Consider the following 25,559-nt stretch of genomic DNA (forward strand, 5'->3'; position numbering starts at 1 on the left):
CCTCTCTCATCTGGCTTGTGTCTTTGGCATATCGGGGGAGCGAGGGGCAAATATTCCAGCACTGGTCGAATGGTGAATCGTCACGTCGTTGGTGAGCAGGATATCCCTTCGAAAGTTGACGTACACAAAGTGAGCAGCTAGCCTGTTCATGCCAGCCAACCCACCCCGGACTCGGGTCGTCAAGATCGGGTGCCATCACCGGCGGCGGCCAGTACTGATAATACCTGCTGGCTAGCTAGGACGATCACAACAATAACCACGGAAGCAAGGGATACCCAGTGGCTTCGAGTCGATCCTGACGACGGCCCATCCATCGGCTCTCGAGATGGATATTGTGTCGGATATCTTCGGTAGGTCGAGCCATTCTGTACGCGCTTCTCTCCCTCTCCGTCCAACAGCCAGAGATTAGTAGCTCGTGGACCGAGTGTCACTTTCGTCGCAGAGTTTGGACCACTCCCGACAAACCTTCCATGATTTAAAATAGCTGTCAAAAAGGCACCACCGTTTTAGGTCTGATCCTCAACGCACTGCAGAGGAGAAATGAATAATAACGACAGGAAAACAGGAAGACAAATTCAAAGTCAGCACGAACACAAGTCAGCTGTGACCGGAGTTGAGATCAACACACGCTGTGCTGGGCTAACGCCGAAGGAACAGGGGATGAAGACGGGCAGAGGAGCCAGAATATAGTAGTTCCTCTCAACCGGGCTGGTCTATTTCTGGTGCTCCCCCAGTGCTGCGCGCGGGCAGCGTTTCCCGTTCGCACATGCGCCAACATGCAGGATATCGACCCTCGCTGACCCATGAGTGGTCGCAAAAGCCATGGCCTGCAGTGTTTGCTGCTACTGTGGCTTGTTTGCAGCATGTCCCTGCTGGGCAGCCTTGGGAGAAAGGCCGTGTTGGTGGTGGTGGTTGGTGCAACCTACTCTTTCCGGTTCGCTTTGGCAGTCTGGGACACAATGTCGGCTGAGGGAGTCTGGGCATTGTCAGTGACCTTGGCCAGTCCTCATCACCCCGAATCCGGGGTTGTCTGAGTCTGCGCTGGCTAATGGCAGCATCTGTGCAGTGGCCGAAACATGGTTCAAGATGCAAATCAAGATTGAGTTCAGATGGGCATAAGTGGTCGGGGAGGGGTCCGAGTCGGAGGGAAGTGGGACAAACCAGGCGGCGGATAAGAGGATACCGCCGATAAATGACCGGTGGTGAGCATAATAAGCGTTGCCGGTCGTCAAACCCCCCGAAGGAAATCGATGACGGCTCTAGTCGAGGGCCGCCCGGTTTTCGAGGCTCGTTCCGACGACAACACTAAACATTCATGCACAGAGACCGGGCGGCCAGTTTTTGTACTTCCTAGGAGGATCCGGACCTGAACCTGCAAGACGTTCTGATGGTGGGGTAGACGGGCCACAGAGTCCGAGCAGGATGGGCTCTGGTTGGCGGTGGTGCGCTGCTGCGCCGAGCTGGGCCTCCTGTCACCACACCCCGCTGAGCTGGCCGAGAGACTTGATTCGTGAAACTGCAACTTGGTACGGTGCGGGGGAGTAGCCTGTCAGAGCAGAGAGTGTCCAGTCGTGGACGAGGCAAAGCAGGAATTATCTGTTGGTGTTGTCGTTCTGGCTGCTGCCGCCGCCAACAAGGTTGGGTAGGGAAGACGCGGAGACGGACTGATCGTCGATGATGCTGGCTGATAAAGGCATTGCCTAGCTAGTAAAGCATAGGACAAAAGGCTGCTCCTCAAGACGTTGAGATGACGATGACGAGCCTCGGGCCGCTTCGCTGATATCTCTGTTTATTGCCATGATGGGGACGCCATGCTTGGCGAGACAAATATGGGTTGAGTTTGCCTCGAGAAGATTTCTCTCTGGAATTTTGACTTTCTGTCCGAGGTTTTCTGTCGCTGACGATGACGGTAACGGCCAGACAGATTGAGCACACGAGACAGTCCGCAGGCGTCTATCTTCCTGCGCCAGTGAGGCATTTGACGACGATGATTGGGGGAAGCTGAGGAAGCATGCGTCGTCGCGAAGGATGCGAGATTATGGGGGGTGGGCGAGCCTGGGATTCGGCCCGGAGATAAATTCATGGATATTTAATCCAATCCCTGACGTCTGCGAGCGGTGACTGTCCGTTCCTTTCTCTTGTCGGAACCTCGTCGATATTCGTCGCTCGTTCGCTGGGGGATGACATCCTTTGAAAACCGTGAGCCTAACTAGGAATAGACCGCAGATGGCGAGTGGGTAGGCTATGGAGGGGGGGGGGGGGGGGGGGGGCTGGGGATGAGGCCGGGACAGGGTTTGGTGTATTCCCATTGGCGGATGGTAGGCTTTTGGCTTGATGCAGCGTTGTTTCAATTCGACAGCGATGTGGGTTAAGTTGTGTCTCCAGACGGACTGTGTCTCGTTGGTTTGGTCTCTTCCGATGACCTTTTCCCCCTTCTTTTCCCCCGTTGTTGTTCTCGTCGTTGGCGGCGACAGCTGTGGCAGGAGGGGGGCTTCTTTTCTTGTGCCTTGCCTCCGCAAACAGAATCTTGGAGGGAAAAGTCTTCTCTCCGGTTTCGCCACAATAGACTGGAAATTGTCATCGACAGGACAGACCGAGAAGGGGTGACCTGCCAACTGCCGTCGTCGTCTGCTTGTCGTGTAAGGTTGTGCCTGTGTGTGCGCAAGAAGCCGTTTCGGTACTGTCAAGTAAGGCGCGCAGCGTCCATCCCGACTCATCCCATCAATCTTAGACCGTTCGACCATCCCACACACTCAACATCCCTGTCTCCCAGAGTCTTGGATTGTTGGTTGTTGTTCCATTGCTGCTTCGGCCTTGGTTGGACGACGGCATAGAGTAACGTGGGACTGCCAGACAAAGGGTGCTTGCGTCTGCATTTGCGTCTGTGTCTGCGTCGTCTGCACGCGCGAGAGAGAGAGAGAGAGGAGGGGGGAGGGAGAGCGTACGGGAGGGATACTGGGCGGATAGGCCTGTGTCCGTGTATGAATCTGTAAGTTAGTCAGGAATAGGTCTCGTTCTCTTGCCACAGCGCCTGGCGGCGACATCGGCATTAGTATCAAGCAAAAGCACATCAGCAGAGGCAGCCCATGCAGCCCATGCCAATGCCAATGCCAGTGCCTGCTGTACTGCCTCCGGGCTCCCTCCTCTACTGCAACATGCAGCGCTTGTCGTAGCCGTATCCGTAGGAGTCCTCTCAACTCTTGCAAAGTCACCTCGCCTTCCCACTATCGTTTGCACGGCTTCGCTTTGCCCTGCTTCTTCGCCATCGGCGCACGACGTCAACCCCCCGTCTGTTCCTCCAGGTCAAAGTACCTCCCCCCACAGAACAGGACCCAGATATTTTTTCATTAGTTTGGTTTCTCCAGTCTTGCATCCCCAGGCCTCTCATTCGGTCACCTGAGGCCCGCCAGCCCGCCTTTTCTCTCACCTCACCAGTAATGCCTGTTCCGGGACAGACCCTGGGAAAAAGCCGCAACGTCAACAAAACACGCTCCTCCCGCCTTGTGGTAAACAAACCCGACCCAATCAGCCCGAGATTTGAGCGAGAGAAGGGAGAGAGTGAGAAAGAAAAAAGTTGTCAACCGGCTCTTCTTGGGCCAAACATGCCGGAAGCAATCTTTGGGGCATCAAGCTGCTGGGCCCTGTCACCTGTCTGTCCTGAGATCCCATAACCTTAAAACCGGTCGCTAAAAGGTTCCAAGCGACCGACGCCAGCCACACTATTGCTTCCGCTCTAGAAGGGCAACCCCTCCCCCTTCTCTGTCAAAGTCTCGCTCGTCCTGCTGAGTGCTCCGCGTCCTCGATCCTTCTCCGGGCGCATTCCTTGGTCTCCCCCACGTGCTCCATGCCAGTTGAGAAAGGAATGAGGCTGAATCAGGCGTAGCCAAGCGGGTTGCGGATACCCGGCGCACCTTTGGCGGTGGCCTGGGCTTTGCTCGCTGTTTTCTGCTTGCCGATGCGGACAGTGGATGGTGGCCCTTGTACGACTGCTTGGGGTGTGGTGTCTTGTGTCTCGTTTCCCCCGTTCTCGTTTTCTCTCCCCTCCCCATCTTGTTTCTCCGCTGGGGTTGGTAGTAGTTGTCGCCTTCCATCGCCGGAGGCAGTGCCATTTGCAACACGACGACGCAGCAGCAGCAGCACCACCTGGTCGAGAGGGCATCGATGGTGCAGTCGGACAGGCTCCCTTCGCACTCGGGTCGAGCCGACTGCAAGCCTGCCACTGAACCAGTCCCGCGCGGGCAGTGTCTGCTGAAAGCGACAAGGTGAGGGCGGCCGAGACGACCGCCACACACTACTTCTCCATCGCCCATCCTATCCCGTCCCATCCCATCCCATCCGCCTGGGGACTCCGCCCATTCCGCTGCGTCAGCCTGTCGCTCCCACCTTTTCATTTCGCCCATTAGATAACCCCCCCGGCGCCGCTCATCTCGCTCCCCCCTCCCGCCTGGGTCCAACTCTCACCGTATGTTGAATGATATGACCGCCGCTTGTCCGTCCTTGTGGATTTAAAGTTGGCTCACTGTCACTACCACAGTACACACCCACGCATACTTTTGTCGTCGTCTCTGGCATCGAATCCCACTGCAACCGTTGTCGTGGTCGTTGTCATTCCCGCCGCCGCCACCGCCGCCGCCGCCGCCTTCGTCGCCGTCTCGTCCCTCCATTCATTGCTGCCCCGTCTCATGCATCGCGTCCGGTCACCGTAGTCGTCCGTAAGAGAGGCGTCTCTGAGACTGGGGTGCGGACTTCGGCCCCGGCCTGCATGGTGAAGGAACTCTTCTGGTCTGGCAGTCTGCCATCGCCAACGCCAGTTTGGTCGAGAAACGCCTGGAAACCGCCAAGTGCCAACTAGACAACACGCGACTGCAACAAGAAAAAATAGAGACAGAGTCTGGTGCGCCGTTGTCTAGTGGAACAAGAGGCCAAGGGGTAGTTGAAGAGGAAAAAGCTGTGCAGTGTGCCTTGTTGTGCTTCGTGTGTAGGAGGACGTCGGCCACGATGGCCTCGTATACAGATATGACGGGCATTGGCGGCACGGGGAAGGTGTCCAAGTCGCGGAGCAAGCCAGTGGTGAAGCCAATCCTCAAAAAGCTATCTCACTCGGAAAAGAACTCGCTGGACCTGGATCGAGGCTGGGATGAGCAGCAGACGTCGTTTGGGCATTACGGAGGGAGTCTGGGGAGAGAGAGGGAAGGGTCGTTTGGAGGAAGGGACGTCAGCTTCAGCATTTCGGCGACGGAACTCTCCCACAGCAGCAGCATCGGGAACGGAAGGAGCAAGTTCTCGCATGCCCGCTCCACCAGCGGCACCTCCCACATCAGTGTAGCGACCAGCGGCAGCGGCCATCGCAACGGCAGCTTTGTCCACCCTTTCCAGCAGACGCCGCGCACCTCGACGCCGCCCCTCTCGTATGCCAATTCACTGGCCAGTATTGAACAAGGCAACAGCAGCAGCAACAACAACATCAACAACTCCGGAGTGCCAGGACCCCGCGATTACTCCCCGACAATCACAGAAGACGACGACGACCTGCTGGACCAGCACTACCTACACCACCGCAGCAATTATCCCGCGACCACCCCATCAATACCCATTACCAGTAACCCATCGTCGTCATCGTACCCGCGCCGACCCTCGCTTGCCAGTCGCACCTCGTCCTTATCCGACATCCATATCAACAGTCACAGTCATACCGGACCGCCCTCATTACGCATCAGTACCAGTCGCACAAACTCCAACGCTGCCTCCTCGCGGCTTGTACACGTCTCGAGCCACTCGGACATCAACCAACAGTCCGGCATAATCCCGGAATTTACTGCGTCCAACACAGCACCCGTGCTCTCACCTTTGTCGTCGGCATCTCCCTCCACATCAGTAACCGCCATGTCTCCCCTGCGCACCTCCCTTGAGGGCTTCCGCCTGCGCTCGCGCTCCGACCTTGACTCCAACTACCACCAAGAGCGTATCCGACAGGAACGCCACCGCTGGGAGGAGAAGGAGCGCCTGAAGAACGAGAAGCGAGACAAGGAGGAGATGCGCAAGCGAGAGCGCGCCGACATCAGGGAGGCCCAGCGCCACGAGCGCGAGCAGCAGATGATGATGAGAAGAGAGGCCAAGGAGGCTGCCCGCAAGCAGAGCTTCTCCCACAGCGCCCGCAACAGCTCCAGCGACATGATCCGCCCCTCCATCAGCCGCAAGAAGACGGCCTCCGATGCCGAGAAGCTGGCCATGGGAGCTGCCCAGGGCGGTGTCGAGTTCGCCAGCCGCAACTACGAGAGCACCGATCAGGGCCAAGCGCCTATTGCCGACGAGGCCATGTTCGAGGGACCCCGCCGCTCCCTGACTGCCAAGCGCAAGACGCAGGGCGCCTGGACGAGCTTTGTCCTGTGGTTCCGGACTAGAATTCTGCGACTCCACGACAACATGGCCAAGAAGTAAAGAAAAGTAAAGGCCAATGTCCTCAACCTCATTGGTCACTGGACCTGCCGACCTCTTTTTCTCATCTCAACAGCTACACTGAAAGGAGTTGGTTCTTCTCTGCCTGCATAGAACACTTGTTTTTGTTTTGCCTCCCACGGCGGTGCCTATTTTCTAGAGCACCGCTCACAACGGTAAACACAACAATATGCAGCAGGAACAAGATGGGTTCTTTTTCTACAACGCTAAGCAGGCAAGAGGTTGTTTGTCCTGTTGTATTTCACTTTCATGATATACCCCTCCCCCCCAAGAAACCCCTCCACACCATCCCTCATCCGCCCGGCCTCAACTTTCCGACACCACCAGATGTCCTTTCAGAGGCCAGGGTACATGACCTCTTTTCCTTTTACGCTGTCCATCCCCACGATTATGACCAGCATTCAAACGAATTATCGGACATGGGCAGATGATCAAAGAAGAAAAAGAAAAAAGGGATTGTTTTTTCCCCCCCCGGTTCCTTCGTTTTACAGGCTTGGATCGGCATGGCGTTTTGGGCCCCTTGGTATTTTCCTTATCTTCTTTTTCCTCTCTGGCACGACACACAACTATCACCACCCCCCTTCCCCTCTTAGGAAAGTACACGGGGGGAATGCATTCACTCGCTTGGCAGCCGTGGGTATCGGCTTGGACACAACACTGGGGAGCGAACTCTCTCGGCCTACGGGCTTTTGAGAGAAGTTTTCGGAATTCTGGTTTCAGGGAAGGCGTACGGTTTTTGAGAGCGAGCGAAACGGGCATGGTATGCCTGGCCAGGAACAGCTGCTACCCAAGGGACAGCGTGGCCGTTTGTAGAAGTACAAGAGTCAACCAATGGGATTTGACTCCTTTTTTTCTCAACGTTGATTTGGTTGCGGTGTCTTGCCTCTCTATGTGACAGTTGCAGTGTGTTCTAGTAGATGGCTGAGGAAGAGGCTCTGCTGGAAACAAACGTTTCCATACGGAATGTTTTAGCTTCACCCAAGCTTCGCCGTAGTGGGATATGGCGGGGTAAGGATGCGTCAAGAAACATTGACATATTTTGGCGCCAGCCCCTCCCTCCCCCTAGCGTCGTCAACCACCAACACCATCCCCGCGAAACTGGTCTGGGCGATCGTGCAATCGTGGAATGCTGCGAATTGTGGAATCCGAATCCCGGGGTTGGCGGCGATGCGACGTCACGTTTGATCGTCCCCCCTGTCTTATCTGGATAGAGATGGCCCTGAGGTATGTAAGCCAAGGGGGGGGGGGGGGGGGGGTGTGTGCCTTTTCCATCTTGCAGAGCGTGCCGCCGCTGTCTTGACGACGCATTCATTGACCGTCAACACATATTCGGCGGGGTCAGGTCAGTTTGGGTTGCCGCGGGCTCCTTGGAGGTTGGACTTTGATGGCGCCGGGTCGCGTGACTGACTGACCGAGCTTCGCGCATGTGAAGTGAAGTGGGGCGACCCCGACGGACGCGACCGCGACTGCGGCTGCGACGCCTGCAGGGATCCAGTGTTATAGCGTCGCCTCACCCCGCTTCTGTAATCGATAAAAGACAATGGTCCCTCCCAGCCGCCCCGCCGCCCCGATAAGAAACCAGACCGCTCATTGACACAGATCCCCGCGCCCCGTGCCCTTCCGGCTTATCCCCGTCCGCTCGGTTGCAGGCCTGCAGTAGCTATCCGTTCCTGCGTCTTGAATGAGCCGAAAGCACTCGGAGTGGGGAGCGACCAGAGATGGAAAAAGCATAGGCGGGGGAGACTGAGGGAAAAAAGAAATAGGGCGGAGAACAAAAGATCAGAAAGTTGACCTGTGCCGTCAGTACACTGGAAGAGATAAAAAAAAAACCCCCAGAAAGACAGAAAGACAGAAAGACAGAAAGAAGGAAGAAGAAAAAAGGGAGAGCGAGTAAGAGCGCTCTTCTTGGATCTTGGCTCCCTGGCGGGCGAATGAGACGAGACACAGGCAGGGCCAGTGGAACAAACCACTCGGAACCGGAATGGTCGTCGAGCGTATCCGGTTCGGCACCAATGCCGGAGGGCATGCAGTCTTGTCTTGCAGGGTCTGCGGACGGATGCGCCTCACTGTCTTCACCAAACTCCTCCCGTCGCGCCGCCAGAGATGCCGAGGCACCAGAAGCTATGACATCCACTCTCCTCGTCGTCCCTTGCATCGGTCAAGCTTCGACGACGAGGTATCCACGTCTCTCACCTGCCAAACTATGGGGCCTTCGGCTACTCAAGCACTCGCGTGCGAGCTCTTTTCGGCACTCCTAACCCGAGCTCTCCGTCGGCTTCTTCTTACCCCATTGCCTCGAGAGTGAGTATCTCTATACGGAAACGGTACACCTAGGCATGCGGCTATGTCAATGTGTGTGTTTGGTTGATGTATGTCAAAGCAACCCCCCCTGGTATCGCAGCTGCTCATACGTTTCCCACCACCGTGGTTAGTGTGGGATAGGTAGTGTAGAGAGTAGTGTAAAGTAGTGCAGTGCAGAGACCCGCACTCCCTCCTCCTCTGTCTCTGGATTCGCAAGCTCTCCGTTTCGTTTCAACCTGCTCCAAACCACGACCCCTTCGCCGTCCGTGTGTTCCGTGTCCATTAGGTACTTGAAGCAAGCCAGGTGAGAAAGCTCGACACCAACGGGGAACGAAGAACACTGCTCCCATCCATCCCCTTTCCCTCGAGAGCCCCTAAAACTCTAAAGCCCTTTTCTGCTCAACGCCCCTCTTTCGAGCCGAGCTCCAAGCCCTCCAAAGGGTCCATTCTCCCCAACAGTCTCTCTCTCCCGACGAGCCCCGGCAAGGCATATGACAGTCGTCGTCTAGCTAGCTCCCGCCCCATCTGAGTGTTCCGGCTTGATATTCCTCTTCCCCTTTCCTCATTCCACCTTGTTTGACCCAGATCGACGCTACAAAAATCGCCAAGCTCGTCGTCGTATCCTCCACCGCTTCCCGTGATACCGAACCGCATCTCTGTGTGTCAAGTCAAGACCGTCTGGCTTCACGGACAACACCTACCCACCCCCACTCACTTGCACACGCCATCATGGCCCCGAACCGCAAATACGCCAATTATCCCGGCGCCCGCGAGGCGCCGCCCCAGCTCCACTCCGAGACGGACAAGGAGGACCAGAATCCCGTCCTCCGCGGCTGGCCTCTCATCGCGGGCTCGACCTTGTGAGTACCCCTCCCGTCCGTCGTCTCGCCCACGCAACCTCATCCGTGTATCCGTGTCTTCAACATTCTCCTGACTGCCGAGGACAGGCTCGCGAACTCGGGCGCCGTCCAGCGCTTCTTCTGGCGCAACGCAAAGTTCGGATCCATCAGGGACCTCCCCGGCCTCGTTGACTACAGATACCGCTTCCAGGTCTCGTCCTCTCGCCGCTCCGGCCCGCCCCCGCCCCCACACACAAACACACACACACACACACACACACACTGACACCCAGACCAGCCCGATGTCCTTGTCCTCTCCGAATCCGGAACCCACCCGGACCCCCTCCCGCTGAGCCCGGATCTCACCACCCCGGCACCTCGGGACCAGCCCGCCCGTTACCTCTCCAGCGCCGACTACCACGCGCTTTACACTTCCGGCGCCGCCACCCCGCTCGACGTCGTCCAGTCCCTCCTGCCCCTCGTCCGCCGCGCCGAGGGCCACCCCCCTCCCGAGACGGGGCCCTACGCCAACGCCTGGGTCGCCTCCCACGGCCGCGAGGACCTTGCCCTCGACGCCGCCCGCGCCTCCACCGACCGCTGGCGCCGCGGCGAGCCCCTGGGCCCCCTCGACGGCGTGCCCATCGGCGTCAAGGACGACATTGACGTACAGGGCTACGTCAGCCACAACGGCATGCAGTACCGCCCCGACTTGCCGTGGTTTAAGCCCGCCGAGGAGACGCTGTGGCCGATCCGCCAGCTCGAGGCCGCCGGCGCCATCGTGCTGGGCAAGAATGCCATGCACGAGTTGGGCGGTGGTATGTTGCCGTCCCTAGCCCCTTGCCTCTGAGGGTACGCACGACAAGCTGACTGACCGTTGACATTTCCAGATACCAATGGCTGCAACGTAAGTAGATGTCTCTGTCTCGGCCAAGAGAAACCCGTAGGATACACATAAAGAAAGAAGAACAAATCAGAAGAAAACAAGAAAAACAACACCCCCAAATGCACTGTGCTGGACTAACGTTTTCCCCCCACAGCCCCGATGGGGAACCCCCACGAACTGGCACAACAAGTCGTACTACCCGGGCGGCTCCTCCTCCGGCGCCGGCTCCGCCCTCGGCGCCGGCATCGTCCCTATCGCCATCGGCACCGACGCCGGTGGCTCTATCCGCATCCCCTCGTCCTTCAACTCCGTCTACGGCCTGAAGCCCTCGCACCACCGCGCCTGCACCATGAACTCATCCGTCTGCGTCGTCGGCCCCCTCGCCGCCACCGTCGCCGATCTCACCATCGCCTACCGCGTCATGTCACGCCCGAACCCGGACGACCCCGTCCAGGGCCTCTACACCCCGTCCGTGCCCCCCTCCCTGTCTTCGCCCTCGTCGTCGTCCTCCTCCCAGAAGAAGAAGATCATCGCCATTGACGAGGCCTGGTGGTCCCGCGCCGACCCCTCCGTCGCCTCCGTCTGCCGTCGCGCCGTCGACCACTTCGCGTCCCAGGGCTACACCACGGTCCCCATCCGCATCCCTTACCTCCGCGAGATCCAGCTCATGCACTCGGCCGCCTGCGTCACTGAGATGCAGGACCTCGCCCGGCACCGCCACCCGGACCCGGAGCAGTGGCAGTCCCTCATCAACCACGCCAACAAGATCACCATGTCCGTCGGCACACAGACGCCGGCCGGCGACTATATGAAATACGCCCAGCTGCGTGACCTGCTCATGAAGCACATGGCCTTCTTGTTCGAGGAGAACCCGGGCATGCTTGTTGTCACTCCGACGACGCCGATGCCCGGCTGGCCGCGGCACCCGGGCGACGACGCGTACGGCGTCTCGGACGCCAACAAGACCATCGCCAACATGAGCTACGTCTACATCGCCAACGTCAGCGGCTGCCCCGCCGTCACGGCGCCGGTGGGCTACATCGACCCCGTCCAGGGCGAGGGCAAAATTCCCGTCGGACTTATGGCCATGGCCGAGTGGGGTTGCGAGGAACAGCTTCTCGACTGGGCCAGGGACGCCGAGACGTATCTGCTCAAGGAGGGCCGGCAACGCCCCGAAGGATGGGTGGACGTGATCGAGGTCACCAAGAATGGGGGGCTCGAGGCCAAGAAGAACATTTAGCGTCAACGACACGGGAAAGAGACTTCTCATCATTGCAGGCCAGTGGAGAGATGATGAAGAAGAACAAGGTAAAAAGAAATTGTCAGCAGAGAGTAACTTGGAATAAGCGGAGTGATCGTAATCGGCATGCTGTCTTTTTTTCTTCTTCTTTTCCTTTTCGGACAGTTCGGAAACAACTTCACAAATACCTTGGATTCAGAATCCAGACCTCACCATGAACGAGTCGAGAGCAGTGCGTCTTCAGTTCAGTCTAGTCGTGATCCCGGCCCCCTACATGAATTTAGACGCCAGGCCCATGAAGCCGCCCGCCTGCTGCTGGCCTTGGCTCTTGAAGTACATCTTAAGCGCCATTTCGCCCGCCTGCTGGATGGCCGACTCCTTGCTCGTGCCGTCGGCGACCTTGCCCTGCGACTGGCGCTGGTCGAAGAGCTGGAAGAGAGAGCCCGTGTTAGCTGTGGCATAGGTAGTGAGTCTGCCATTTTGCCTTTTTTTATATAATCGGACCGTCTCCAATAGTGTGTGCATGTAGTAGATAAAACAAAGAAAAAACCAAATAAAGAGGAAAAGGAGGGAAAAAAAGGGGGTTACCCGACTCACCCGACTGGCCTCGGCCATGGCGAGGCCCGCGAAGCCGCCCTGGCTCTGCTTCTGGCCGCCCGTCTGGCCGCTAGAGAACATCTTCAGTGCCTGCATCGCGGCAGCAGCGCCGAGCCCTTTGTCGTCGGCCTTTTCGTCGTCGTCGTCATCGTCATCGCCGAAAAACTTCTTATGCTTCTTGACTGCATCTGTAGCAGGTGCCGATGATGTTAGAATCTGTCGACCCATACACACACACACACACACTCTCTCTCTCTCTCTCTCTCTCTCTCTCTCTCTGCCTTCTTTCTATCAAGAAGACTCCAGCAAGGCTTGTGAATGAGGGGATTTGGAATACATGGCGACAAGTGTATGTAGGCGAAAACCGACAGCAACGGCAAGGAAGACAACATACCGTCCTCATCAATATCCTCGTTCCTCAGCTGCGTCTTCTTCTTCGTCAACGTCCCCAGCACGCTCGAGAATAGGTCCGTGTCGCCGTGCGATCCCGCGTGACGCGAAGCCTCGTTGGCGGCATGTCGGTAATCATCGTCATCGTCGTCGTCGACGAATGCTCCACCGCCCGCCGGGTAGTTGCCACCATAGGATTCTAATTGCGGACCGCCGCCCAAAAGTCAGCGCGTACCGTTCGTTGTGCCTCCTCCCCCTCCTTCTTTGAGTTCAAAATCAGGCACACAAACATCCTCCCCTCAAAGGACGATGGGGAAATGAGGAAAGAAAAGGTTCGTTTGATTCGGGGTATCCAAAAACTTACTTTCGCCACTGGGAAGATGCTGGCCTACACGTTTTATGACCAAAGACACGTCAGTCGGAGCTTCGATAAGTCACTGAATCAGGGGCGCGCGGGGTAGTGGGAGGGGATGGCGGGGTAGTTTGGGAGGAAAGGAAAGCTTGTTCAGAACATACCATAGCCCTGCTGCGGCTTGGTTTTGTTGTCGTCGTCGTCCTTGTTGAGGTACTCCTGCGCTTTTTGCTGGGCGACGTTGATGAGATTATCCATTGCAAAGGCCCGAAGTTTTTACTAAGGAGATGGAGACGGGTAAATTGATACGTAAGCACAAATGAGGAAATACAGAGAGGGAGAGAGAGAAAGAGAGAGAAGGAAGGGTCAGAAAGGGGGGCCAGCCAGATAGAAAGCTTCTGTTCTTATGGAAAGGCAAAGCTATGTCCCCGCATCACCAGCAGGCGATCCAATGTCTTAGGGGGGCGGGCCCTGAGCTGGCTGAGCTGGCCATGCACGTCAAAAACAACGCCGAACCAGTGTCCAATGGCCTGGAAGGCCACCAGGTTCACAGCCCCAATCGACAAACTGAGCAATGCAGCCAAGTCAGCTGTCCAGGGTTCCAGAGGGGGGCGCGAACCCATCTCCAGCTGCAATGAACTGCACATGCAGTGTCCCTAGGTATCTGGACTTACCTAGGTAGGGAGATCCGCGTTGGTTGTGAGTTGGACCCCTAGAAGTCTGCTGTGCCAACCCATAGGTGACATTGACTATCCAGCGTACCACGCAGTCTGACCTATGCCCGGGTATTCTATTAGTTGACCGACGCTCCAATGAACCACTAACTGGGATGGCCCGACTTGTCCGAATGCAGGACCGGAGCCTGCTCAGCTGTGTCCAGGACCCCACGGCAAACGGCCTGTTTCAAGAAACCTCCGAGCTTTCGTGTCTGTCAACATCGACTCGTCAGTGTGCATGGGTGCGCGAGTGAGGCGGGTCGAGGTTGCAAACAGCACCGTAGCTAGCTGGGTAGCGGCGGCCTCTGCCTGTTGCCCCGGTCCCAGGACCTGTGGGCACAGGCACAGTCGAGACTGAGGCGTGGTACTCGGGCGAATTGCACGCGCGCACTTGAACATCACTCATCTCGCAGTCCATATCAACTGTCAGTCCTTCCGTGTGAAGGGAGCTGTGAATATTGGAGGCAACATGGCTTGGATTTCCCTCCCATGGAGACTTCTTATCCAAAGACCCCGCTCCGTGCGTTCCATGACCCAGTCGTGTTCAAGGTATCTCGGTTGCTGTGAATAAATAAGACCAAAAACATAGCAGGCAGCCATATGTTCGTCAAAAAATAACAACAATAGTCTTGCGCCGTGTCGTCTTCCAGACGCTAACTCCGGATGACAAACGATAGCCGCCCGCACCCAACCCTCTGGGACACCTGTCGGCCGTGGTGATTCTGGGAGGGCTAGCCTCCTCCATGCTCGACCTGCAACGAACCTGGCTGATGACTGGTGCTATTGCTATGCCGGTTTTTCTTCTCTTTCTTGGCCCACCGAAGACCGCAGGCGTTGCATAGTGTCTTGGGTCCACTTGGGCCTTTGCGCCATTCGGGAGAATCCAGTGTACCTGATTATTGTGTTTAGGATATGCGCAGCTAGTAGCAGAAAGCGGGAGTTGGAGCTGGAGCTTACCGCAGTCCGTGCAGACGTATTCCTCCGAAGTCTTGAGCTTCTTCTTCTTGTCGCCTGTCCGAGGGTCGCGATCGAGTGGGATGGCGATTCCGGCGTCGCCCTTGATCAGTGTTGGGCTTGCGTTGCCTGTCGTGATGCCGCGACTTCTTTCGCCCTCAATGTATCTCAGCCCGGTCAACATCTCGATGGTGTCCGTGTGCGAAGCTGTCCCTTCGTATCTAGCCATCTTGTCCTTCAACGAATCTGGGCGATTGCCTGCGACACCTTCCAGAGCCTCGCGCGTGAGCGCGACGTTGAGGGCAGAAGACCTGTCGCCCGTTTCTGTGCTACGAGAGACGTGGCTCGGAGCAGACGTCATCGTAGTCTCGGACGGCGTCATGTCCGACCTGCCCTCCTGGCTCTGCATCCACTGCCGCTGTGACTCTTCATTCTCCATGTCCTCTTCCCTGCGCAGCTCGGCAATGCGTCTCCTCAGGCGTTCGTTCTCGATCTTGTGTTCCAAAAACGAGTCCAGCAGACCGGCGTTCTTTGTTGGGTATGGGCGCGACATCATAAATACGGCCTGGCAGAAGGGTGATTGGTTGTGGGGGTTCGGCGCAAATTTGGCGGCCGCAATGTGGGCATGGCCTACCGACTCGAAAATGGCGTATTTACCGTCCTTCTTCTTGAACCGGAAGAACAGGCGCAAGGGATTTCCCGATGCTATGGACTCGTTCAGCTCAGCGACGAAGACGCCGACGTCGTCTGGGTGAACTAGGTCCTTGAGGAAGGTGTCGGCGATCTCCTCGGCAGTGTAGCCTGTTAGGTTCAGGATGCTCGGCGAGACGTATCGTATGCGACCATTGGCGTCGAGGATTTGGAGAAAGTCCTTGAGCTCCTCGACCACTTTCGCGGGCCAGTTCCGTCTCTTTGTGAATTCGGTGAGGGTACTGCCGGCCTGCTGCATGGCCTGCGAACTCATGCCGCCGGCGGGTGGAGGCCCGCCGCCAACGATACTGGAAGCATCGTCGCCATTGTTTGAATAATTGTTGCTCATGGAAGGCGTATCGTCTCCCATGGCGTCGGGCATGGGGGTGTTGCCGGCGAAATTGAAGGTGGACATGGCATTGTCGTCGTTGGGGTTGTCGACGCTCATGGACATGGCGTCAAAGCTCCCATAGACTGTCGGGTCCAGGAGAGAGGACATCATGTTGGGGTCGGCTTCAGCCATCTGCATTGCGTCAGCGCGGCGTACAGAGCGTTCTGTGGCGGATTGTTAAGGGTCTAGAAGGATGCGCTGGTGGGGGGGAGTTGGCGGGTCGGAGGGGAGAAGTGGTAAGCGAGTCGGTCGCGGGAAGTGTGAGGTATCAGATCAGGGTCAAGCAAGGGAAGCGGGCGGGACGAACAGCATCAAAGGCAGAAAAGGCGTCTTGGGGCCCGAAGCCGAACAGACTGGCCGGGGGCGGCTGAGGTGGTCCGTGGGACATGGTTGTGGTATTGATCCGATACTGGCCTTGACGGCTTCTAGCAAAGGCATTGGCGGTTTGCACCGTGACTCGATATCGAGGTTTAGGGGAGTATGGTACTGCAGGTCTGCGCTTGGTAGGGAATTGCTACGTGCAACTGGAAAGTGTGATGAGATCGATGCGCCTGCGGTGAAGACGGGATTGCGCTGATAGCCAGACAACGACGGGGGCCTGAGCCTGCAACGGCGGACTGCGAATGCGGGCCGAGGCGTGTGTCGACGAAGGCCCAGAGAATATGAGTAGACACGGGGAGCGGGAGGCTGGAGCTGGGTCCGACAAGGCCTAGAGTCAAATGAAGTAGGTCGAGGTAAAATGCGGGTATGGGGCGTTTGTGCATCGACGGGTGCACTGCTTAGTCCTCCATGTCGCTTTGGATAGACCGTCTATATTCGTCGAGAGAAGGAAAGGAAAAAAGAAACACAAGACTGATGTCGGAGCCAACGCCGGATTGTGTCGTTGACGCAACTGAATAAGCGATGCAAGAAGAGAAGAAAACGACCAGCAGGCGGCCAAGAGACGGCAGGAAGGTAGAGCAGGTCAGGTCGGGGGTGGGTTGGGTGAGAGACTTCCAGTCGACGGGGTCTTGCAGCAATTAAGAAAAGTCAAGAGGCCAGCCAGGCTGGATTGCTGCTAGTACAGGCGTGACTAAACCCGTGTGATTCGGACGTGTTGGCTTTTCAGTGCGTTGTGTGAGCAGTGCGTGTAGCGCTGGCAGTACCTAGCAGTACGCAACGCTAATAGTCGATGGAGGGAGAAAGCCGGTGTTGGTTCGAGCGTGGCGACGAGGTGAGGCGTCTGTCTCGTTTCTCTGTCCTATCTCTCGGGTTGGTACTGTCGCAAGACACAACCAGGGAATATCGCGTCCTGTCGGGTTGGAGCGTGGATCATCGGTGAAAGTCTAAGGACCACCTTAGGGGCGACGAAGACAGGCCGCAGCGGGTCGAAAGGAGAAGCTTGGGAAGAAGGGTGGAAATTGGGATGAGAGGGACGGATTCGGGGAACAGAGGGGGAAGGAGGAGGAGCAAAAGGAAAAGGGATAAGATAGGTAGGTGTCCAAGTAAGGACGTGGGAGGGGAGGGAGGTGTCTGGGGTGGGTTGCAAGAACTGTCAAGCTCGAGTCGTCACCACCATGGGGGAAAATTCAGCTGAGGGACAATCGCAGCGCAGACGCGGTGCGGGCGGGATGAAATGGGCCAAATGGGCACGAACGTGATGGAAAAAGCAGGGGCCTGAGAAAAGATGGGAAACTACAAAATGGAAATGGAGCACATGGCAATTTTGAGTCGAGGGACATGGATATTTGGTGACCAGGACACACCTGATGTCAAGTGGGCAGTGAGTGGTACCTTGGCTTACACGCTGAAGGAAGGTATTTGCCCCCCATTCCTATCCGCTCCCAAGTCCCCTCTCCCCCTCCCTGATGGCCCCCCTCCATGCTCCGTGCCCCGTGCTCCCCCCGGCGTGCGCCTCCTGCTCGGCAGCCCGGCAATTCAGATTCCCTATAAACTCAGCGACTGCTTTCTTCCCGCCTGTCCCAGTGAATGATATTTTTCAGATGAGGGGATAGCTGGCTGCCTCATTTCGCCCGGGCTACCCAGGTAGGTAGTAGAAGCAGAGAGTGCTATACCAGGACAATCAACCGGCACCGACATCGACGCCGGAACTTCGTACCTTGGGGTTCTTTAGGGTGGCGGCTTCAGAGCTGGTGCTACAGGGGCTCAGTACAGCGATGATCCCCTGGGAGGTGCCGCCTGGGATGCCACTTTCCGGAGCAAATGCCCCGGCCGGGCGCGGTCGACAGCCACAATGGGTCCCGGTGGAGAAGACAGCACCTGGGCTCCGACTCGAGGGTTTCTTCCAGAATTAGCGCTATTGCAGAACCTTTTCGCGACACCAGAAGGGGCCCCTCTTTCCCTTTGACAAGTGTCTGGATATCGGAGGGGCTGCCTGGGCTAGGAGCATGACCCCGTTGCGCCTCACAGCTCAGTGGCAGCTCTCGGGCGATTCAGAATAAGAACCAAATGTGAGATTAGAGCGCCATAATCGTGACTCGGTTGGCACCTCGCTTAGCCCAATGCGGCTACCTCTTCCATCGGTCTGGGCCCTTTTGGGTGCTTGCCTCAGAAATGCTGCTCTCCCGTAATCGTCTTTCCGTGCTCGCATCGCCTTTTGCAAAGACCGTCTGATCTTTGACATGGTCTGAACTCGATAAGAGCGCAATGCAAATTGCTTTAAGTTGCATCATGATGTCATTGACTGAATAATATCAATTGTGACCGTAACCTTGGACTTCTGTATAGTCGACATCTCCTTGGCCAGCTAGTAGTGTACTCCGTATACGAAACGGATTGGCCTCTCCAACGGTCCCATCATCTGACCACCTGCCCGTTAAAATATAACTTCAAACCTTCGAGAATTCGCTCCATGTCTGATGTCTGCTGCAGGCGGCCTTAATCATCCTGGTCAGTAAGCGCCATCCATCACTGTGAAAACAGAGGGGACTTGGTGCCCTGGAGACCGAAAGCCTTCTTCTTCCTCATATTATCTTATCTTATCTTATCTCATAAGCCGGTGCGCGAAGTCACGCCTTTTCGCATCTGCTGTCTTTACGCGTGCCATTCTCAGCGTCCTAAGACCTCGCGTCGCGTCCCCATCCTATGCACGTCCATCCACCAGCGACTATCAGCGCCCACCTCAATCGATACCCACTGACTGCAGCCTGTTGCAAGGCAGCAGCCAGCACTGCTCGACGGGTATCGCACAATCGAGCACAAGTATACGCCAAGATCCCCCCGGCTTCGGTGTCTTTCTCGACGTCGATACCGGCAATTTCACACAACGACATCATCCACATCCCCTCGCTTCGCATGGCAATTGGCTCCGAGAGCCACCGCCCGCCATGTCCAAAATCGACAAGCTGTCCGTCCAGGGCATCCGCTCTTTTGGAGGCAGTCGCGAAACCATCTCATTCTATACGCCATTGACCCTCATCGTCGGATACAATGGCTCCGGAAAAACTACCATCATCGAGTGTCTCAAGTACGCCACTACCGGCGAGCAGCCCCCCAACAGTAAGGGCGGCGCTTTCGTTCATGACCCTAAGGTTCGTAGCTCGGTCTAGTGTTCTTTCTCACCTTCGTCATGAACCTGCGCTGACACTTCCCAGTTGTGCGGCGAGAAGGAGGTTTTGGCACAGGTTAAGCTTGCATTCACTTCGACCAGTGGCCACAAGTGCGTTTCCACGCGCAGCCTGCAGTTGACCGTCAAGAAGAACTCCCGATCTCTCAAGACCCTTGAAGGATCACTGGTCTACAATAACAATGGCGAGCGCACCGTCATCTCATCCAGAGTCGCTCAGATGGACGAGTTCATCCCGAGAGAGCTTGGCGTTTCGAGAGCCATCCTCGACTACGTCATCTTCTGCCATCAGGACGAGTCTTTGTGGCCCATGAGTGAGCCCGCCGCCTTGAAGAAGCAGTTTGATCAGATATTCGAAGCGATGCGATACACCAAAGCCATCGACAACCTTAAGGTCCTCAGGAAAAAACAGGGCGAGGAGCTAGCCAAGCTCAAGATCTTCGAGGAACAAGACCGAATCAACAAGGAGAAGGGTGATCGTGCCGAGAAACGCTCCATGGCATTGCAGAACGACATCGAGGAGTCCCGTGAAAAGTGCAACGCGCTCACCCTTGAGATGGAACAGCTGCAGGAGCAGATTCGCGAAAAACACGAGCAGGCCAACAGCTACTTGAACATAGTCAATGACCTCAAGTTCAAGAGAGACCAGCTTACCTATCGCGAAGGCTCCATTGCCGATATCAAGATGACACTGGAGGAGCTTTCGGAGGACGACGAGTACCTGGAGAATGCGCTGGCGCAGTACGAGGAGCGCATGGCCCGCTACGGGGAGGAGGCAAACGAGAACAAGGCTCAGTATGCCGAGCTGCAGAAGGACCTCAACCAATCTCGCCGCGAGCTTTCTACCAAGCTTGCGGAGCAGGGCAAACATCAATCCGACAAGGACAAGTATGAACGGCAGCTCCAGTCTCGCATGCAGCTGGTCCGGGATGCTGCTGAGCTCCACGGGTTCCGTGGCTATGATGGTGACCTCAAGGATGCGCAGATCAAGACCTTCAACGAACGCATTCAGAAGTTGCTGGCCGAGAAGAAGCGTGACCTAGATCGAGCGCAGAAGGAGAACGCGCGAGAGCTGGACGAGGCGACAAGTGTCATCACGGATCTCGAGGGCCGCAAGGCAACGACGACACAGAACCGCGTCTTCGCCAAGCAGCGAATGGGTGCCATTGATAAGCGAACCAACGTCTTGCAGATGGACATTAACCGTCTGGACATCGACGAGGGTGCCAAGGCCATTCTTGACAATCAGTTTGAGGATGTCGAGAGCCGGCTGAAAAAGGCGAACGAGTCCTTGGCCCATGCCGACTTCGACAACCAGCTTCAGCGAGAGAACGAGAAGCTGTGGCAGCTCGAAACCGAGAATGAGAAGCTTGGACGCGAGTTGATGGAGTGTACGAGGCTTGCGTCTGAGCGGGCGCAGCTGGACTTGCGAAAGAAGGAACTGTCAGATCGCAGGCGCAAACTCGAAACCCTTACCAACACATGGAAGCCCAAGCTGGACGTGCATGTTGGCACCGCATGGCAGACAGACACCCTCGAGGCCCAGTTCAATGACGCCCTGAAACGTCAGAATAAAGTTGTCGCCGACGCTCGCCAGAAGCGTGACTTGGCAAGGGACAAGCAACAGAAGGTGGACTTCAAATTGAAGAGTGCTAAAGATGTCGGTGCCAAGAAGACGGACGAGTCACAGCGCTGCCGCAGTGCGGTCGTCGCTGCTCTGCAGGCCGTCCGAGATGGCGCCACTATCGATGACTACGAGGAAGAGGTCAAAATGCATGAGGAAGACGTTGAGACATACACCACTGACATCAGTCTCTTGGACGCCCTAGCAGATTACTACCGCGGCTGCCAGAAGATGCTGCAGGAGAAGAACAAATGCCGGCTCTGCGACCGCGTCTTTGATGACAAGTCGAATGTCTCCAAGTCCCGATTCTCGGACAAGCTGGTCAAGTTCCTTGATCCAAACAAGAAGGAGAAGGCAGAGGAAGACCTCGCCAATTCCACTGCCCTGCTTAATGCTCTGCGCAAGGTCAAGAAGCAGTACGAGACCTACCAGAGACTGATGGCAGAACTCCCGTCTGTGAAGGAAGAGGTTGCTTCTCTGGAGGCCGAATTTGAAACTCTGGGACGGCAGTTGGAGGAGCACGATGCCGTCGTCAGCGCCGAGGAAGGCAAGCTGAACGATATCGAGTCTCTCAACAAGACAGTCATCAATATCACCCAGGCTGTCAAGGATATCAAGGACTCGGAGGCGCAGGTTGACAGAATCATGTCTCAGCAGTCATCCGGCACGGTCAGCAGAAGTGCAGACGATATTCACGAGCTGCAGGCGTCCTGTAACGAGCAGATCAGATCGACGAAGAACAAGCTCTCCAAGACAACGTCAGATCGCCAGCGGATGAAGGACCAGGTCAACGCGCTCGAACTCGAGAAAAGCGAGCTTCGGAATAAGCTGAGCAAGGCTCTCAACCAACTGGAGCGCAAAAAGGATTTTCAGAATCAGATCCAGACCTTGAAGGAGGATCAAGCTCATCAGCGGGAGTTGATCAGCCAAGCCGATCAGGAACTGGAATCCATCGAGCCAGAGATCGCTGAGGCTAGGTCAATTCGAGACGACACCTTGCAGCGTGGCCGTGCCAAGGAGCAGGCCATTGCCGAGGAGCGGGACAAGGTTGCCGACTCTGTCACGGAGCTGAAGATGGTCGAGAGCGATATTCGAGACTACATCGACCGCGGCGGCCCCTCCAACCTGGCGGCGAACCAGCGGGCTATTGCTAGTCTCGAGAAGTCGATCGCTGCTCTAGACAAGGAGATATCTGACTTGACTGTGCGCACCAACAAGCTGAAGCAGGATATCGACAACGGCGACCGCAAGAAGCAAAACATCAGCAACAATCTGAAGTACCGCCAGAACCTGCAGCAGCTTGAGATCCTCCGCCGGGATATTGAGGAACTGGAGTCCCGCGACGCCGACGAGGACTATAAATCGCTGATCACCGAAGCGAGGCAGCTGGAGAACCGCCACAACCGGCTCGTCGCGGACCGCGGCTCCATCATGGGTCAGATGAAGACCAAAGACGAGGAGCTCGAGCGGCTCCTGCTGGAGTGGGAGCAAGAGTACAAGAGCGCTGCCAAGAAGTACCGCGAGTCGCACATCAAGGTCGAAACGACCAAGGCGGCCATTGAGGACTTGGGCCGGTACATCTCGGCACTGGACACGGCCATCATGCGGTACCACAGCCTGAAAATGGAGGAGGTCAACCGCATCGCCGGCGAGCTGTGGCAGAGCACGTATCAGGGCACGGACATTGACACGATTCTTATCCGCTCCGACAACGAGAACGCGACGACGGGCCGGCGCTCCTACAACTACCGCGTCTGCATGGTCAAGCAGGACACGGAGATGGACATGCGCGGCCGCTGCTCGGCGGGCCAGAAGGTGCTCGCCAGCATCATCATTCGCCTCGCCCTCGCCGAGAGCTTTGGCGTCAACTGCGGTCTCATTGCCCTCGACGAGCCGACGACCAACCTCGACAAGGACAACATCAAGAGCCTTGCCGAGAGCCTTCACGCCATCATCAAGGCCCGTCAAGCCCAGAGCAACTTCCAGCTCATCGTCATCACCCACGACGAGGAGTTCCTGCGTCACATGCGCTGCAGCGACTTTTGCGACAGCTTCTTCCGCGTCCGGAGGGACGACAAGCAGAACAGCGTCATCACAAAGGAGAGCATCACGAGGGTTTTGTAAAGGATCGATCGTACGGGGGAAATGTGCGCGGGCGTTTTGGCTGGTGGTGAAAACTCCGGTGTTGGTTCGTTGGTTCGTTCGGTGGATCATGGCGAGCACGGCGTCTGGTAATATTTTCTTGTCCATTTTCCTGACACCACCCCGCACGCAATCTCTCATCTTTGAAGTGAGAGGGCTACTCTTGCACTGTCATCTGGGCGTATAAGAGTTTTTGTGTGTGACCTCTAGAAGTATCCAATTCGCCATCCCTTCACTCATGTATTCTTGTGACGGTACAGTCCAATAACTACGCCACCCTTAACGGCACACCGCGCGGCTCAACCGTGTCCCGTTTTCTGGTTTCATATCACTCCGTTCCAAACACGCTGCGATTACCCGCGATACATGACGATAGATGAATGATGCGGGAAAATGAGAAATAAAGAAAACAGTTTGACGAGAATTCGGTGAAAGCGGTTCATGGTATCATAGGTAGCCTCCCCTATCACGCAACGCGGCATCTCTCCCAGCCAATACACAAGGGCCTCCTCCCTCTTCAGCTGTCCGTCTTCTTTGTCTCTGTCGCCACCTCGGCCTCATTTGCAGCCTCGGCCGTAGCACCGTCCGCCTTGACCTCGGCTTTCTCCTCGATATTTTCAGTCTTGGCATCGACGGCTCCGGCCACCGCCTCAGCATCTCCTTCCTTCGGCGATCCGACTGTAGCCTTTGACACTTCCCCGGCCACGTCGCCCTCGTGCTCCTTAACCTTCTTGCTGGCAAGGCCATCGAGCTCCTCGTCGGCATCACGCTTGGCGTGCGACGTAACGCTCGTGTCGGACGCTGCGTCGTCGACGATCGCCTCGGCAGCATCGTCTTCTTTCTTGGCGTCCTCGGGCGGAGGCGTGGCATGCGTCTGCTCAGCCTTCCGGCCCACGGCAGCCTCGACGTCGATGCCCTGCATCTCGAGGCCAAGTGCACCACTGATGAAGCTTGTCGTCTCGCTTTGCGGACCAAGGTCACCGACTCCGATTTCCTCAGGCCCGCGGGCATGCGGTGTCTCGCTCTCTTCTTCTTCTTCTTCAGCCACAGCAGCGCCGGCATCAGAGGTGGCGGTGGCAGCAGCGGCATGTTCTTGCTGCTGGTGCTGGTGCTGGTGCTGCTTCTCGGGGCTGCTGGCCCTGACGCCGTCCCCGCTTCGCAGGGCCGCGGCGTGTTGTGCTTCTTCTGCTTGTCGCACTAGTTGGTTGACTGGAACGACGCCCTGCTCCTGTTCTTGTCGCAGTAACTCACCTTGTGTTATCGCGCGGCTGCTGTTGCTTGCACCCATGGATGGTATACCGTTAACGCTGACGCTGACCGTCTCGATGCTGCCGACGCCATTAGGGCCGTCGATTGTCTCCGTCGACTCGGTGCGGATCTCGGCCGGGCCACCTCCGTTAGAGGAGGCCGGCGAGGATGATCCCGGGCTCGGGCGGCGGGTGAGCCAGGGGATCGGGGTTAGTAGGGCACCGCCGAGGGCTTCGTCCGTGCCGACGGTCGAGGCGACCGAGTTTGTCGAGTTGCTCCAGGCGACAGCTGCCGCCGCGGCCGCGGCCGGATTCTCCTGCCCGTTGGCGCTGCCGTTGGAGAGCAGAGTCATGGTGGACATGTCGGGAATGGCGGGCGGAAGGGGGTAGATGTTTGCGCCGCTGGTGACGTGGACAACGCGGTCAACAGCGTGCAGGTACGAGGCCAGGTGGCGGTAGTGTCGGCGCGGCTCAAGAACGAGCTCGGCGAGGCGCTGAATGGTGTGCGGCGGGTACTTGGGAAAGGTCGACAGGACCGAGTTGATCTCGTCGAGCATGGCCGTAATCTGGACGGGGAGAGACTCGGTGGCCTCGGAGACGGACGATGCATCGGCGGCGGTGTTGGCGGCTTCGGTTTCGGCGGGGACTGTCGACGAAGCCGGAACGTTCGGCTTGCTGTTCTCCTTGTCGGCGTCCTGTGATGATGGCAGGCTGCTGGCGGGTTCGATGGAGGACGAAGGGAGCGGCGAAAGAAGCCGCGGTTGTTGGCCTGGCGCGTTAATGGGTTGAGGAGGGTTGGGCAGGTTCGGGATGGGAAATTCATTGTGGGCAATCTAGACACACGCGATGCGAACTGATGAGCGCGCTCTATCCGCAAGGTTTCCAAACGTGTGCGATGGGGTTGGTGTTTGTTTCGAACGGGCTGGTCTTTTCGAAGCTGGGCTGGAAGGCAGACGGACGTGGACGTACCTTGTCTAGCCTCGAGATGATTCCTTGCGACAGGGCGGGCCATAGACCGCTGTTGCATCTCGTGGTCAGCAGATGACGAAAAAGGAAATGGCGACATGGATTTTTCGACGTACTAGTCCATCTGGCCACCTGTTGCGACCGTCCGCAAGAGGTCTGCGTCGACCTCGATCTCCATACTTGCGCCTTTAGAGTGGTGGAGGAGT

The 25,559-nt window shown here is 57.1% G+C and overlaps 6 protein-coding genes across 6 annotated transcripts; 3 read left to right on the forward strand and 3 right to left on the reverse strand.

The window, feature by feature from the left end:
* Nucleotides 1-4,998: 4,998 nt before the first annotated feature.
* Nucleotides 4,999-6,438, forward strand: CH63R_05669 (uncharacterized protein; the record flags this gene model as incomplete). Its single annotated transcript, XM_018300644.1, has 1 exon — nt 4,999-6,438. One exon carries the CDS (start codon nt 4,999-5,001, stop codon nt 6,436-6,438), a length of 1,440 nt encoding a protein of 479 aa, XP_018158494.1.
* Nucleotides 6,439-9,486: 3,048 nt separating this feature from the next.
* On the forward strand, nt 9,487-11,719 carry CH63R_05670 (Amidase; the record flags this gene model as incomplete). Its single annotated transcript, XM_018300645.1, has 5 exons — nt 9,487-9,617; nt 9,705-9,807; nt 9,895-10,411; nt 10,484-10,500; nt 10,634-11,719. 5 exons carry the CDS (start codon nt 9,487-9,489, stop codon nt 11,717-11,719), a joined length of 1,854 nt encoding a protein of 617 aa, XP_018158495.1.
* A 270-nt stretch (nt 11,720-11,989) lies between these two features.
* Nucleotides 11,990-13,316, reverse strand: CH63R_05671 (Beta-flanking protein; the record flags this gene model as incomplete). Its single annotated transcript, XM_018300646.1, has 5 exons — nt 11,990-12,148; nt 12,317-12,532; nt 12,559-12,905; nt 13,071-13,094; nt 13,223-13,316. The coding sequence occupies 5 exons, from the start codon at nt 13,314-13,316 to the stop codon at nt 11,990-11,992; spliced, it is 840 nt and encodes a 279-aa protein (XP_018158496.1).
* A 1,189-nt stretch (nt 13,317-14,505) lies between these two features.
* Nucleotides 14,506-16,197, reverse strand: CH63R_05672 (GATA zinc finger; the record flags this gene model as incomplete). The annotated part of the gene is made up of 3 exons (XM_018300647.1): nt 14,506-14,666; nt 14,732-15,941; nt 16,117-16,197. The coding sequence occupies 3 exons, from the start codon at nt 16,195-16,197 to the stop codon at nt 14,506-14,508; spliced, it is 1,452 nt and encodes a 483-aa protein (XP_018158497.1).
* A 2,938-nt stretch (nt 16,198-19,135) lies between these two features.
* CH63R_05673 (DNA repair protein rad50) lies at nt 19,136-23,122 on the forward strand (the record flags this gene model as incomplete). Its single annotated transcript, XM_018300648.1, has 2 exons — nt 19,136-19,339; nt 19,403-23,122. The coding sequence occupies 2 exons, from the start codon at nt 19,136-19,138 to the stop codon at nt 23,120-23,122; spliced, it is 3,924 nt and encodes a 1,307-aa protein (XP_018158498.1).
* A 535-nt stretch (nt 23,123-23,657) lies between these two features.
* Nucleotides 23,658-25,531, reverse strand: CH63R_05674 (uncharacterized protein; the record flags this gene model as incomplete). Its single annotated transcript, XM_018300649.1, has 3 exons — nt 23,658-25,220; nt 25,357-25,405; nt 25,470-25,531. 3 exons carry the CDS (start codon nt 25,529-25,531, stop codon nt 23,658-23,660), a joined length of 1,674 nt encoding a protein of 557 aa, XP_018158499.1.
* Between the last annotated feature and the right edge of the window lie 28 nt (nt 25,532-25,559).

This window comes from Colletotrichum higginsianum, chromosome 4 (genome assembly GCF_001672515.1).
Source record: "Colletotrichum higginsianum IMI 349063 chromosome 4, whole genome shotgun sequence".
NCBI classification, from domain to species: Eukaryota; Fungi; Ascomycota; class Sordariomycetes; order Glomerellales; family Glomerellaceae; genus Colletotrichum; species Colletotrichum higginsianum.